The sequence below is a fragment of the Lepisosteus oculatus genome, chromosome 12 (genome assembly GCF_040954835.1).
Source record: "Lepisosteus oculatus isolate fLepOcu1 chromosome 12, fLepOcu1.hap2, whole genome shotgun sequence".
Lineage (NCBI taxonomy): Eukaryota > Metazoa > Chordata > Actinopteri > Semionotiformes > Lepisosteidae > Lepisosteus > Lepisosteus oculatus.
Genome location: NC_090707.1, coordinates 19,245,937 through 19,258,766, shown reverse-complemented (window position 1 = coordinate 19,258,766; position 12,830 = coordinate 19,245,937). Strand labels below are relative to the sequence as shown.

General features: G+C 34.9%; 1 protein-coding gene across 3 annotated transcripts in view; it reads right to left on the bottom strand.

Annotated features, from left to right (window-relative positions):
- Positions 1-4,091: 4,091 nt before the first annotated feature.
- sestd1 (SEC14 and spectrin domains 1) overlaps positions 4,092-12,830 on the bottom strand; it is a 39,286-nt gene continuing 30,547 nt past the window's right edge. For all 3 annotated transcript variants that reach the window (XM_069196348.1, XM_015358965.2, XM_015358966.2), the window contains exons 12-19: positions 10,889-11,083; positions 10,679-10,793; positions 9,745-9,904; positions 9,380-9,461; positions 8,768-8,890; positions 8,445-8,636; positions 7,297-7,418; positions 4,092-6,421 (exon numbers count right to left, since the gene is read on the bottom strand). In XM_069196348.1, coding sequence (XP_069052449.1) covers positions 6,271-6,421; positions 7,297-7,418; positions 8,445-8,636; positions 8,768-8,890; positions 9,380-9,461; positions 9,745-9,904; positions 10,679-10,793; positions 10,889-11,083 — 1,140 coding nt within the window. In that variant the 3' untranslated portion in view covers positions 4,092-6,270. The remainder of the gene's footprint in view (positions 6,422-7,296; positions 7,419-8,444; positions 8,637-8,767; positions 8,891-9,379; positions 9,462-9,744; positions 9,905-10,678; positions 10,794-10,888; positions 11,084-12,830) is intronic.

The following is a 12,830-nucleotide window of genomic DNA, read 5'->3' as shown; positions in this document are numbered from 1 at the left end:
GTTTAAAAAATAAAAAGTGCAAATGCAAAAGTTTACAAATGCTTTCCAAGCATTAATTTCCTTAATTAAGCTGAGGTTTGCTTTAATAAAATTTTTCAAAGACAACAGTACACTTGCAATGTATTTCCAAAAATAACTCCATTCCAGTTTTCATACCTCCGCAGATGTAGTATCACCTATCAGACTTATCATAAAATACCATGCAATTAGTCCCTTATTATGCAAAGCTAAAAAAACATTAAATTGCAAAGCAGAGTGCCCTTTCAAATTATTTGAAATGCATCTTAGCAACACATACTCCCCAGGTTGTTGACATGTCCCAAAAACTTAATTAGCTTCTTTTGAACAATGAGCAGAAAATAACATTGATACCCTGGCCACTGTCTAGTAAAAAAAAAAGGTTAACATGTTTGTCTAAGCACCTCTTCATGTATTCTTAGGCTAAAAGGGATGATTCAAAGGGGATATTAAGATAAAAGGGATGTTTCATCTATGGAAACTGCAGTACTAAGTTTAATTTAGTTATTTTTAAAAAGTTAATTGTACAACAGAAATTTGGTTGTTTAAAACGCAGTACAGTGCTCTGAGAATATATGTATATAAATACACATTTTATGTTGATAGACTAGATAAGACATCAGCCATAACAAAAGAATCTACAGCTATGTCATATGTTTGGAACAAATTACATCATAGTAGCAGTCTTGCCTAGGCTAAAGGCAAAATCATAGTATGACCTATTTAATTTTAAAAGTGGAAAGACAATCTATCATGTTCTAGTGGGAAGTTGTCTCAGTGTGCAAGCTGCAAAGGAACAACTAGAGGCTACTTTAGATAGTAAAATTCTAATCAAACTTGAAATCAAGAACACAAATTATACATTTTCTCCATTTATCCAGTACAGGGACATGGGGGAGCATAAGCCTATACCTGCAAAAAATGCACACAAGGCAGGGTACACCCTAGACGGGACACCAGTTCATCCCAGGGTAGGCAGACAGACACACACATCTCAGCCAGTATTCTCAGACACCAATTAATCTTCCAGTATGTTTTTGGACTGTGGAAGGAAACCGGAGAACCTGGAAGAAACTCATGCGAAGACTAGGAAAAAATACAATATCCACACAGAGAGCACCCCAGGTCCATACTGAACCCAGGGCCTCAGCACTGAGACACAGCAATGCTAACCACTTTACTATCATGCCTCCCAACACAAATTGCACATAATTTGTTTGGAATGGATGGGATTTTTTTACAACTTGTTGAAGATTCCTTCTATGCACACGTAACCATTTAAAGTGTAATCAAGAACTTAGCTTTCATGGAGGCCAGAGTCTAGTTACCTTATTTTAACTGTTAACTTCATGAAGCAGAATAAAACTTTGCTCACATTGTACATTTTAATAGTGTTAAGTACAATTCTATCCACGGTATCTTCAGAACATTCAGCAGAACATTCACAGCTGTGTACTAATTGTGGGTTTAGGAGCTCAAATGTCAGAACACAAGGAATTTAATACTGTTCCTGCAGATTGCTTACTCAGTCAGATTACAACAGAAAGAATCTGATTCAATAAAAGATCAGATAGGAACTGGAAACAGTACAAAGCCAAAGTAAACAGGACATGCACAGATGCCACTAAATTATGTTCCAATGCATTATCTTTTAAAAGGGATGTAAGGCTTTCATAGATTTACACTTCTTCTGCCATTAGTTAACAGTGCTGCTCAAAAGTCATCTGAATTTACAGAATTGCTGCAGGTTATATTGTGCTAGTGACATGGCAGCTGTTTAGGTGAATAAACAGCTGAGAAAGTAACATCAAGCAGGGGATACCAGAAACTCAGATCTCAAGGACATCAGAGGAAATTCAGGCTGCGTACCGAGTCGCCATCTGCTCACAAGTCCTGATAAATTAACCTAAGTGACTGGCTCTCAGCATTAAATCACAAGAAGTTAAATTTAGAAGCTGTCATGGTGTCATGTCAGACAGAAAAGAGCCAGACTGCCCAGTAATTAAAGTAGTGCCAAATTAACATCAGATATATATTGATTTATTGTTTTAAAAAGACTCCCTTGTACTGAAGTTATGTTTTTGTTTTCAAGTGCAGCTCATTTACTATACTATATATAGCGAGTTTCCTTACTACAGTACATGATTTGATTACAAATATACAGGAAGAAAATTAGACAAAGAATTTAAAGGCCAGAAGTGATCTTCATACTTCTGGCTTTTAACTGTGAACTATACTTTTTAAAAACCTTTGCAGCTGTTTTGAGCATCCAACAGCATACTGTACCATAAATAACTAACTGCTTCCTCTCAAATACGGTGGCAGGACTTCAAATAAGAAATATTTAAGTTATAAAAAATACTGCTAAGTGGGAAAATCAAAATAGGTAATAACAGATTAAAGCCTCATTGGACTCTTCTTTGTTTTTCCCCCTCATTCTGGAGAATTAGATTTACTTGCCAATTCCTTCTGATTCAAAGTTACAGTTAGACAGAAATGTAGTCTGCCTTAATTTATTTGAAACAAGACATCTTTTTCAGAATTTTGGTTGCAGTATCAAGGGAATTATAATTTACATACCCCAAGTATATGTGGCTCTGACTAAAGGCCACATAAAATCTAAAAAGCATGCATAAAGTGCATGTCATCTCCTGGTATTAACTTATCAGTGCCTGCTATTTTTTACCTCAGCCACTGTAGAGGTGCCAATAACCTGTCATGGACACATCTGCTATCTGGCACTTCTCTATCTTCCAAAGACAAACAAGCTTTAAGTTGTCTATAAACTATCAGGATGCATGGTTATATCCGTCTGCCTCCCCGTTTACACTAGTGATTATGGCACTGCTATGAGCATGCAGGAAAGCATGCCTATAGCAACTAGAAGCAGATGGCCTAACACTATCTTTTAGTCCAAATTGCAAATTTTGCCTGGAATTAAAGCACTGTGTACCATAACTTGGTAAAATTATACATAGTTACTTTATAAACAATCACGGACACCACTAACTGAAATTATAAAGAGAATTAAACATACAAAAAACCTACAAATATTAGCTTCAGATATCCAGCTCATTTTTTATTTTTCTACCAATTCAATGAAAACAAAATTAGCCAAGATTTGTTTTCACTGAAATGCTATTGCCGATATACTTTTTTTCCCTAAATTTCTCAAAACCCACCTCAACTGTAATTAATCTTGCTGCTCTTTAAATAAACTATATTTCCTTTTTCTTCATTATATATTTTAACACACTGTTCTCTTCATCAAAGAAAATGCTACATAAGGTATATTACACATCTTATCAAATTGCATTATTGCAATTTCAAGAGAAATCCATTTTAGCTAAGTGTTTGTGAGGGAAACTGATCAAATGCCTTTATTCTAAAAACAACAGGTGTCCTGCCTACATAACACACACAGAACACTGGGCATGAAGGTCAGAATTATGTTTACATTCCTTTACCTCATTTTCTAAACAGCATTAAAGTTCAAGTCTTTAGAGAAACTCATTCAAAGCTATAGTAGAATCAGACTAAAATACAAAGGATTATTTTTAAAAATATTTGAAAGATTTCATTAAAAAAACCTATATATATATATCTAGAATCTATACAAGCACTCATTTAATACTTAGTTGTGACATACTCTGGGTATTTTAAAATTTTTGTTGAGTCGCTGAAATTAAATCCATGCAAATCAATTTCTATATTTCAGAGGGCTTCCTATTCAAAAAAACAAACTGAATAGAAAACCAAAAAGGCCATATTGTTTTCTGTAAGGATTTTCATTGTGTCATTGCTTTGGTAAATACTGCAACTTTGCCTATTGTGTTGTTAAAACCATGTCTGTAACACTGGTTATGTTTTGATGACCAATTTGCATTATCTATAACATAAAACACTAGGAAAATTTCTCTACAATTATAATTCAGGTGCGAAAAATGGTAAGTGATAAATCTGCATACCTCAATTCCAAGTGAGGATGTCTTTTCTTCTTAAATTACAAAGAAGGCTTTCCCAGGATGATCAAAGCACAAACACGCGTCATGCAGTAACAACTGCACAACAAATAGGATGTTGAAACCATCATTTCATATTCCTTTCATCAGATTTACAGTGTATGCAAAAAACCTCTAGCGTCCAAACCCAGTATTTGATAGTACACAACTTCCACATGGTGATTAGTTATGACTAATTAAAATAAACTCCAAAGTTCTTTTAAACATTGTACAGCTGTATTTTAAATTTAGGAAGAGTTAGGAATTATATTTTGCTAACACAGACTGTATTATATCAGTGCATTATTAGTGGGCTCCAGAGATATTAGGATCTATTGTAATTGAAATTCTTATTCACTTAAGATTGTATTTCACAAAAATGTTGCAGCAGCCACAATAAAATGATCCAGAGAACATTCATGCATCACTCCTTTACCACTTAATTTCTAACATCTAACTGCTCTCACTTGAAATGTTTATTATAGCAATTACCATTTGCCATTTTTCACTAGCAGCCTTTTTCTAGGTCAAACATTTGCAGATTTCAAACTGCTTCATCAAAACAGTCCAACAAAGCATTTTTGATCAATAAAATGCCTTACTTTATGAAGACCTAATACTTCTGGAGCCTACTTTACATTCAAAAGAAGACAGCTTCCATTAAGGTCATCAACTTTAACAAAAGTAATTACAAAATGTCTACATGAGTTATTGTTCTCTACATTTTATAACTGGGTCTCATATTTAATCAAGAAAACCAATGCAAGAGCAATATCCTGTGTACCGTATTTGCCATGCGTCACACAATGCCTTAAAGTGGCAAAAATACATTGTTTTACTTACTACCATACCTAAACATAACATGGTATGAAAAAGCTGGAACTCCAGTATTTCCAAATTTGAGCTTTTAATTTTAAAAATGTAAATGGTGAAAGTAAAATGGTGCCCCAGTTAATTCTGTGACTAAACATGGTGACTTATCCACTACCTTTCAACCATACACAAGCACTTGCCATGCCTCAATTTTGGAAATATTGGATTTCCTATGCAATACTACAATGTTATCACAATATGAAATGAATTTCAGGAAACAATACCCCAAAATATCACAAGAACTCACTAATTAGTATAAAATTACATTAATCATTTCAAGTAATTAATATGTATATTTTCAGTAACTTTAACTGTATCTTGTTTACAAGTACCCTAGACATTCCTCAGCTCTATCTACTAAATCAATGAGGAATCTAACAGAAAAGGAAAAGCATGCTTTCAATTTGGTTGTTCCAATGTTTGTTCATTTATTTCTACTGACCCAAATCTTAACCAAACACATTTGTGCAAACATGACTGATCATGCCAAAGGTATCAAAACTTTAAAAATTGCAGCAGAACATAACAAAACTAAAAAAAATAAAATATTTAACAGCATGCTTCAAGACGCAAGAAGCGCATATTATAGAATCACAATTATGAAAAGGAAATGAATTCCCATTTAATGTTTTATTCATTGAAACAAAGCTTTTACACTTCTAATTATCAGGCATTAAAGCTTTGTCTCTACATTGTATCTTGATGCACTTGAGTATCACAGCAATCAGAGAATAATTTTAAAAAGCAGGTTTATTTTGCCAAACATCTGCTTAATATACAGTTGATACTTAAAAACAGCAGGTTAGGCAGTTTATGCCAGTATCAAAGGCCTTCAGGATAGGTTGCGTATTGGCACAATAAAAAAGATGCAGCAACAATTTAAGGTATTACAAATTAAGACAAAACTTATAAAATACATTTCTTACTGTCTACAAACAGGAAGTTTGCCTAAGGCCTAAAAGTTCTACAGCACCAGATAATAATGAGGACAGAAGTGGTGCTTGGACATTCTACATTTTAAGTAGCACCTTTCAAAGCTTGAGTCAACTGTTAGCAGCCAACAGATGACAGGCCAGGTAAAGCTTTCAGGGAAGTTCAGTGCAATGTCTGTAGTTTTTTTTTCTTAGAATATAAATGAAGGAGCCTATTATCTTTAACAGCACACGGTAAGTTAATATGGCTTGGCAAGGTGTATTTTTATGATGAAAGAAGTGCAGTAACGCACACAGAATTCCAGGTTACAGGCACATGGAAGTACAGGTTTTCCCCTGTAGCTAGGGAATACTTTCTAGTGTATTATATGCTGGGACTTATGACCATGAGATGCCATGCTGACTTGCAGATTGAGGCTCCTTATCGGGTGACATAGGAGACACTATTAGCTGTCTTCTGAAGCACTCTCTGGCTGTTCCTCCTGCTGCTGGACCTCCTCCTGCTGTAGCTTTTTCAGTTCAACAAGCTTCATCTTGTCTCTGATGTGTTCTGCAGATGAAGCCATATCACTAGGACTCCCAAAAAACTGCTCACTTCTAAAATGATAACGACAATTGCGTTAGGAAAATGTCTCTGAACACCTTGGCAAGCTCAGTCACAGATTCTTGTCTATTAGCTTTGCAGTTGCTGTTTAATGCTGTTTATTCCAAATGAACAGTGTCGCCTATAAAAAGTAATGCATATGACAAAATGGAGACATCTAGCATTCATTCAGCAAACACATGTAATACAGAATGTCACTTCTTAATTTCCTAATTGAGAAATGAATGGTTTTAGACTCTATCAAGTGCATATTTGCAGTCAAGCAGAAAGTTTAATAAATTTGAGCTAAATAAAAGGAAATAACATGAAAGTATGTCACATTCTTGTATAACTGACTGCATTTCTTCAGTTGTTCAACCAATATATAATACATACTGTAACTACACCCAATACAACATACAACAATATACATGACATTCATAATACTAGTTGAATAAGAATTCTACTTGAAACCTTAACTTCAGAATCCCTATAAACCTTATGTTACTTGGATTCTTGTAAAGAAACTTTTTCAAAATACGGTTTGAACTTTCAAGATTTGCTTTGAAGTTAGAATTTAAAAACAACTGCAAACTCTGTAGGTACACTCTATTACATCAGGGGGGCCATAATTACAATCTCCAAATCTGTGAAAAATTACACACATATATAAATTATATATTTATAATAAACATAGGAAAATGTTAATATTTGTTTTTTTGTTCATGCATAGTTTCAAATTTCAAATTAATATATATTATTTATATTTCTTATCGGTACTACGTGACTTATTCAGTGTAAAGACCTTAGAGTTTTAGAATTCACTGCTGTAGTTCCTTTGAATATATACATCTTTATACAGCTTCAGATAATTTGACACAGCTCTTACCCATCAGGGAAAATAACGGGCACTGTTAATCTATCCAGAAGAGATTTTCCAACTGCTTCAACTTCTTCATATGTTTCTAAGTCAAAGCCTGCTTCACACTGTTCTGGGCATTCTTTCAGAATCTTTAAGATAAAAGATCAGAACATTACTGGAAACAAAACAACAGAAGAAATGTTAATGCTTGACACTTAACTGTCAAAAAGCAGACTTTTGTGAAATGCCAGAAACTCCCAGGGATGCTTTTAAGAACAAAACTGGAGTCCAAGAACATGTTATCTTAATAATTTATGTGTTCTTCCTGAAGAGAGATGCCAGAGGACTCTGCTTTCATCAGGCATTGAGACATAGGTTTTACTTTCTTGTCTTCCTGTCACAGTCTGCTTAGAGTGAGTGTGTTTCTTCAGAAGCATCAGACAGAATCAAAGGGGGTACTGTATAAACAAAATAAAAGCCTAAAAAGGTCTTACTTATAGGTTCTAGAGAAGAAAGTCTGGAACTTTGGCAATAGTTAATTCACTAGAAATGTTACCTTTTCAGATTTTCAAAGCTCAGAGTTCGGCAGAACTCTTAATTATTTACTTAAAATCAAACTAGCTATATTACTTCACTGTTTTGGACCTGTTTCAAATTACATAATAAAAACATTCTTTTATTTGTAAAGCACCAATCACTTTCAACACTTTTTTTAGCCATTTGCCAGGCCCTTGTTTAGTACTATAAATATATCAGTCATGTTAAAAAGTTTAAAAATACTATAACAACTTTATTTAAAAATAAAGCCATGTAACCTTTGTTCTGATAACTATATCAGGGTGCCATTGCTACTAGCTTTAGCTTTAGATGATACAATAACGTAATTGATTATTTTCAATTATTTGTGGGGAAAAAGAAATAAGGAAATATTTACTGCTATTGTACATTACATCACTCAACCGTTTCCATCAAGGACAACAAATACCAGTGCTCAAAGGTTGTTGACTCCTTAAGTTTAACTTACTCTAATCTTAATTGCCTATATATTTGGATAAGTTGTCTTAATATAACACTAACTAAAACGTGCCTGCATAACATGCCTCAAGAACTGCAGTTGCCTATCCCTGGTGTGGAAGTATAAATGGATTATTAACACCCAATTATCTAAACCTCACCTTTTCAGCAGCAGCATGAAATGCATTGGCCATCTCTAGTCTTTGGACCCTTTCCTCAGACGTGACAGTGAACTGTTTCCACACTCTGTTTAATCGTGGGAGGGTGTCTCCTGAAGACCTGGTGGTACATCTAAGGGACTGGCACAGGACCACTGTGGCCTGGAGCAGCTGTCTGCCATAATCGTAAGTGCTCTACAAGTAAAACAACACAAACAGTAAATTCATTATTAATTATGTTATTCATGAAATAAAGAATGGAAAAAAAAACAAATCAAATACAGACAAAATCAAAACTGAAGGGCTCAGAATTCAAGCTTACAAACCTGTGCAACATCGACAAATTTCCTGTGTTTTTCCAGTAATATTTTTGTTTCCTGCGCATCATCTCCTAGTCTGATATGGGTCTTCAAAAGGGCATCCAGCAGCTCACCTAACCATTCCACTGCCTTCATTATAAAAGAAAAATTATTCAGACATTCAAGATGTGAAAGAGTAAAGTTTTACCTTAATATATATATAACCTTACAGTATGTTTATAGCAGGAAAACAAACAAATCTAATGTACAGCACACCACAGGATCCATTTAAATTGTCATGTAACAGGCTCTCGAACAAATTCAAGACATACTACTTCCTACTATTCCTACTAGTAGTAGGAATAATCGTAGCAAATAATTTTTAATTTTATTTTACAGGTTTTCTAAATAAACATTAACATACAGGAACTCTACAGAAATTGTTGTGTATGTTATATTGTGGTTATAGGTCTTGACTACTATGAAAGCCTGCATGAGCTCCGTAGCCCCAAAATGGATCAGGTATATGTTGGAAGTTATCTGTCCGCCTGAAAACAATTTCATTTTCAGATTACCCAAACTAAAATGGAAATCAGCTTAACTAATCAAGCATTACATATACTGCAGAATACTGCACACCTGTGAAGCATCTTCTTCACACTTAAAAAGCTGTACCATCTGAAGCATTTTTAATCTCCTTACATCCACCATATCTTCACATCTGTAAAGGCCACAAAAAGAAAGTGCTTTAAGATTTTTGTAATTACTTTCATCAGTTAAATATATATCCAAACAATAAAATCTGACCCAAAACTATCAGCAGTTCTTATCAACTATTTCTAGATAATGCTGAAAAGAATTTCTAAAAACTACACCCCAAACACTGACTTTAGGTAACTGTAAACTTGCTTGTGCAACCATGTACAGAGCATTATCATTCTCAATCAAGAAATAAACATTCCCCATTCATTTTCACTCATTATAGTTCACAGTTCAAAACTAACCTTTGTTTCCGAAGCTGCATATCCTCCATTACACTTTGGATATGTTCAATATTCTCTTTGTTTTCAATAGTGGTATCCTTTCCATATGACCAGGATGTCTGGTTGGAAATTTGTTCTAAAAGAATTTGACCTTTTTCCCTCAGGGCTTGTAGACTACCATCTAAATGAATAAAATGGCAATAAAACTGAGCAAGCAGAAAACACTTTCCTAATCAATTAGCATGTACAATTTGAATTGCTATCCTGAAAATTGTAAACATCAGAATAAACATTTTAAATCTATATAATTACTCCTTTTCCATATGTACCCAGTTTGGAATTGGCAATTGCTTTACAGCTCAGCTCACAGCATCAACAGTACCGCACAGGAATAATGATGAAGAGCAGTTATGCTCTTCCAAACTGCCCATTCAATGAGCTATTTGTTTTTTGACACACAGCAAGCTCTACACTATCGGGAAACCTGGAGCATTATTGGTGATGGAGAAGCAAAGTGTCTCTCGCCAATGTCACTAGTATGCAAGTATGCAATTACCTGGGAAGTTGCAGTAGTTGTTTCACAGAAAATAAACAATCCCAACCCCACCACCAGTGCTGTGCTATTGTGTGCTGTTGCTTGGGTGTTCCTAGCAATACTGAGCTACCTGGGCAATGTCTAGACAATAATGATATAATAATATCATATCAGAGGAATCATATCAAGAGGAATTTGAACCGGCAACCTTCCAGTCACAGGCGCAGATCCTTAGCCACAGAGCCACCGCTCCGCCCGTGGACAATGTGGATTCAGAGCAATTGCTTTTGTTACCTGAGCCACTTAGCAGTCACACATATGTTTTTAAAGTGTATGAATTTAGAACATTTTCAACGAGTTCTAATCAAAATTACTTTTAGTATAGGAAACAATTGGGGGAAAAAAAAGAATTTTCCTTACCAACACTCTTCAGTTTCTCCTCTAGCAATTTTAATGTTTGTTGAATTGCTGCTCCATCAGCTGGGGCAACATCTGCACAAAGCATACCAAGTAAACCGTCTAACTGCTGTGACAACTAAAAAAAGAATAGTTGAAAACATATCCAGTGTTATGAATTCACAAAAAATAGTCATTTCTTTTGTTAAATTAGAATACAACATAAAAACCTACATCTTGAGCAATTCCATGAAACTCATGGGCTGACTGCAGGACATTTTGCCTGAACTCCAGCTGGCTCGCCTGACGGTAGCACACGTCACTCAGCTGTTGCTGGAGGGCTTTCAGTTCCACCAGGTCTTCTTCATCTCCCGCATTGAGCAGGGCACCAATCTGCTGGTTCAACTCCACATACACGGCAAACCATTCCTGAAAATAGGCATAATGCATTCGTAGTGTTTAACAGCAGGGAAAATCAAACCTAAAAGTCTCAAAACAAATAGTATTAAATGATTACAAAACTGTTAGTATGACCTTTGCTATGACCTATTGTGCAATCAAGATATTCGGTACAGGCAGAATGAACGTTCTGTGCTGAGAGGAGAATGATGTCCAAACTAGAGGCCATCATGGACAACTTCTCCCATCCCCTCTATGACAGGCTTGCAGGAATGAAGAGCACGTTCAGCAATAGACTGATTCATCCACGGTGCGACAGGGAACGCTACAGGAGGTCATTCTTGCCGTCTGCCATAAGACTGTACAACGCATCCACCTTGCGTCTTGGCAGAGGCAACAGCGACAGTGACCTGTTTCTGGACTAAACGCATATACACATCTACTGCTACATCTGTTCTCTTTCTTTTTCTTTTTCTTTTTCCCGTTTACAACCACTTTTGTGCAATATATGCCAGGGACCTGTGCAATACATTTATATTTATATTTATATCTATGGTTACATCTATATTTATATTCATACGTGTGATACGATTTTCTGTGTACTGTTCTGTTCTAGTTTGTTCTTGTGTGTCCGGACTGTGAGTAACTCTTGTATTGTATTGTATGTATTGTACTATTATTATATAATTCGTTACACTGTGGCTGTGTTGTGTGTGTTAAGCTGCTGTTGCACTGCAATTTCCCTCACGGGATCAATAAAGTATCTATCTATCTGTTCATCCAAAACTATTCAGAATATACAGTATTACTGCCACCTGTTGGTTTTACCACAATATAGCACGCCATGTTTGTATCTGAAGCAGAATATAATCCAGCATTTTCCTTACAGGATACTTCTTTGCAATGCATTTAGATTTGAAATAATAAATCTTTCACTTCTAAATATATCTGGTAATGAAACTTTGGAAAAATATTTTGTATTTGAGATTATGATACAATTTTCACGAAAATTAAGTATTGAACGATCATTTCCGAAACAGAGGAAAAAATTAAATGTACTGTTTTCAAGAAATAGTAACTGGAAGAAACAAAAATGCTCACAGGCTTAAAAAAAGTGTGTTAAAGTGTCTAAATGATTTAAATTTAATTCTTAATCTAAATAATACAATTACTACTAGACGACTTAAATTCTGAAAATATATAGATTCAAAACATATGCTTATTATGTGAATAGAGACACAATCCCCCAGCGATAAGCTGATTGAAAACAAAAAAAGCAACTGCAACAACGCACTACAAATGTTATATCCATAGTGCAAATATAAAGATTTCAGTGTCTCATTCATGCTGTCATAATTTTATGAAAACGAGACATTCTTTTTCCTATTTGTATTTTACCCACTTTTGCAGAGGTTGCGATTCCCCTTTTTCCAAATGACCAACCATCCCATAACATAGCAGAGTATCTGAAATGGATTTCCAGCAGGGAATTTAACAGCAATGGTCAGGATAAAGCCTATTTTCTATCCAACATTTACTTGTCATGTTAAAGTCGCACTGACAACAAGCACTCTAAGAGTGGAGCTCAAACTTTAAAGGTTATATATGTATAACACACCATGGCTCTTAAAACACAGTGTCGTGTATTCATACAGTATAAAAAGCATTTGTTTTACTCCCTGACTAACTCAAAGTTCTAAACTACATTCAGTAAAATGCGGACTCACTTCACATTCAAAAAGATCATTTAAAATGTTCTCCAAACAGGGTAAAGCCA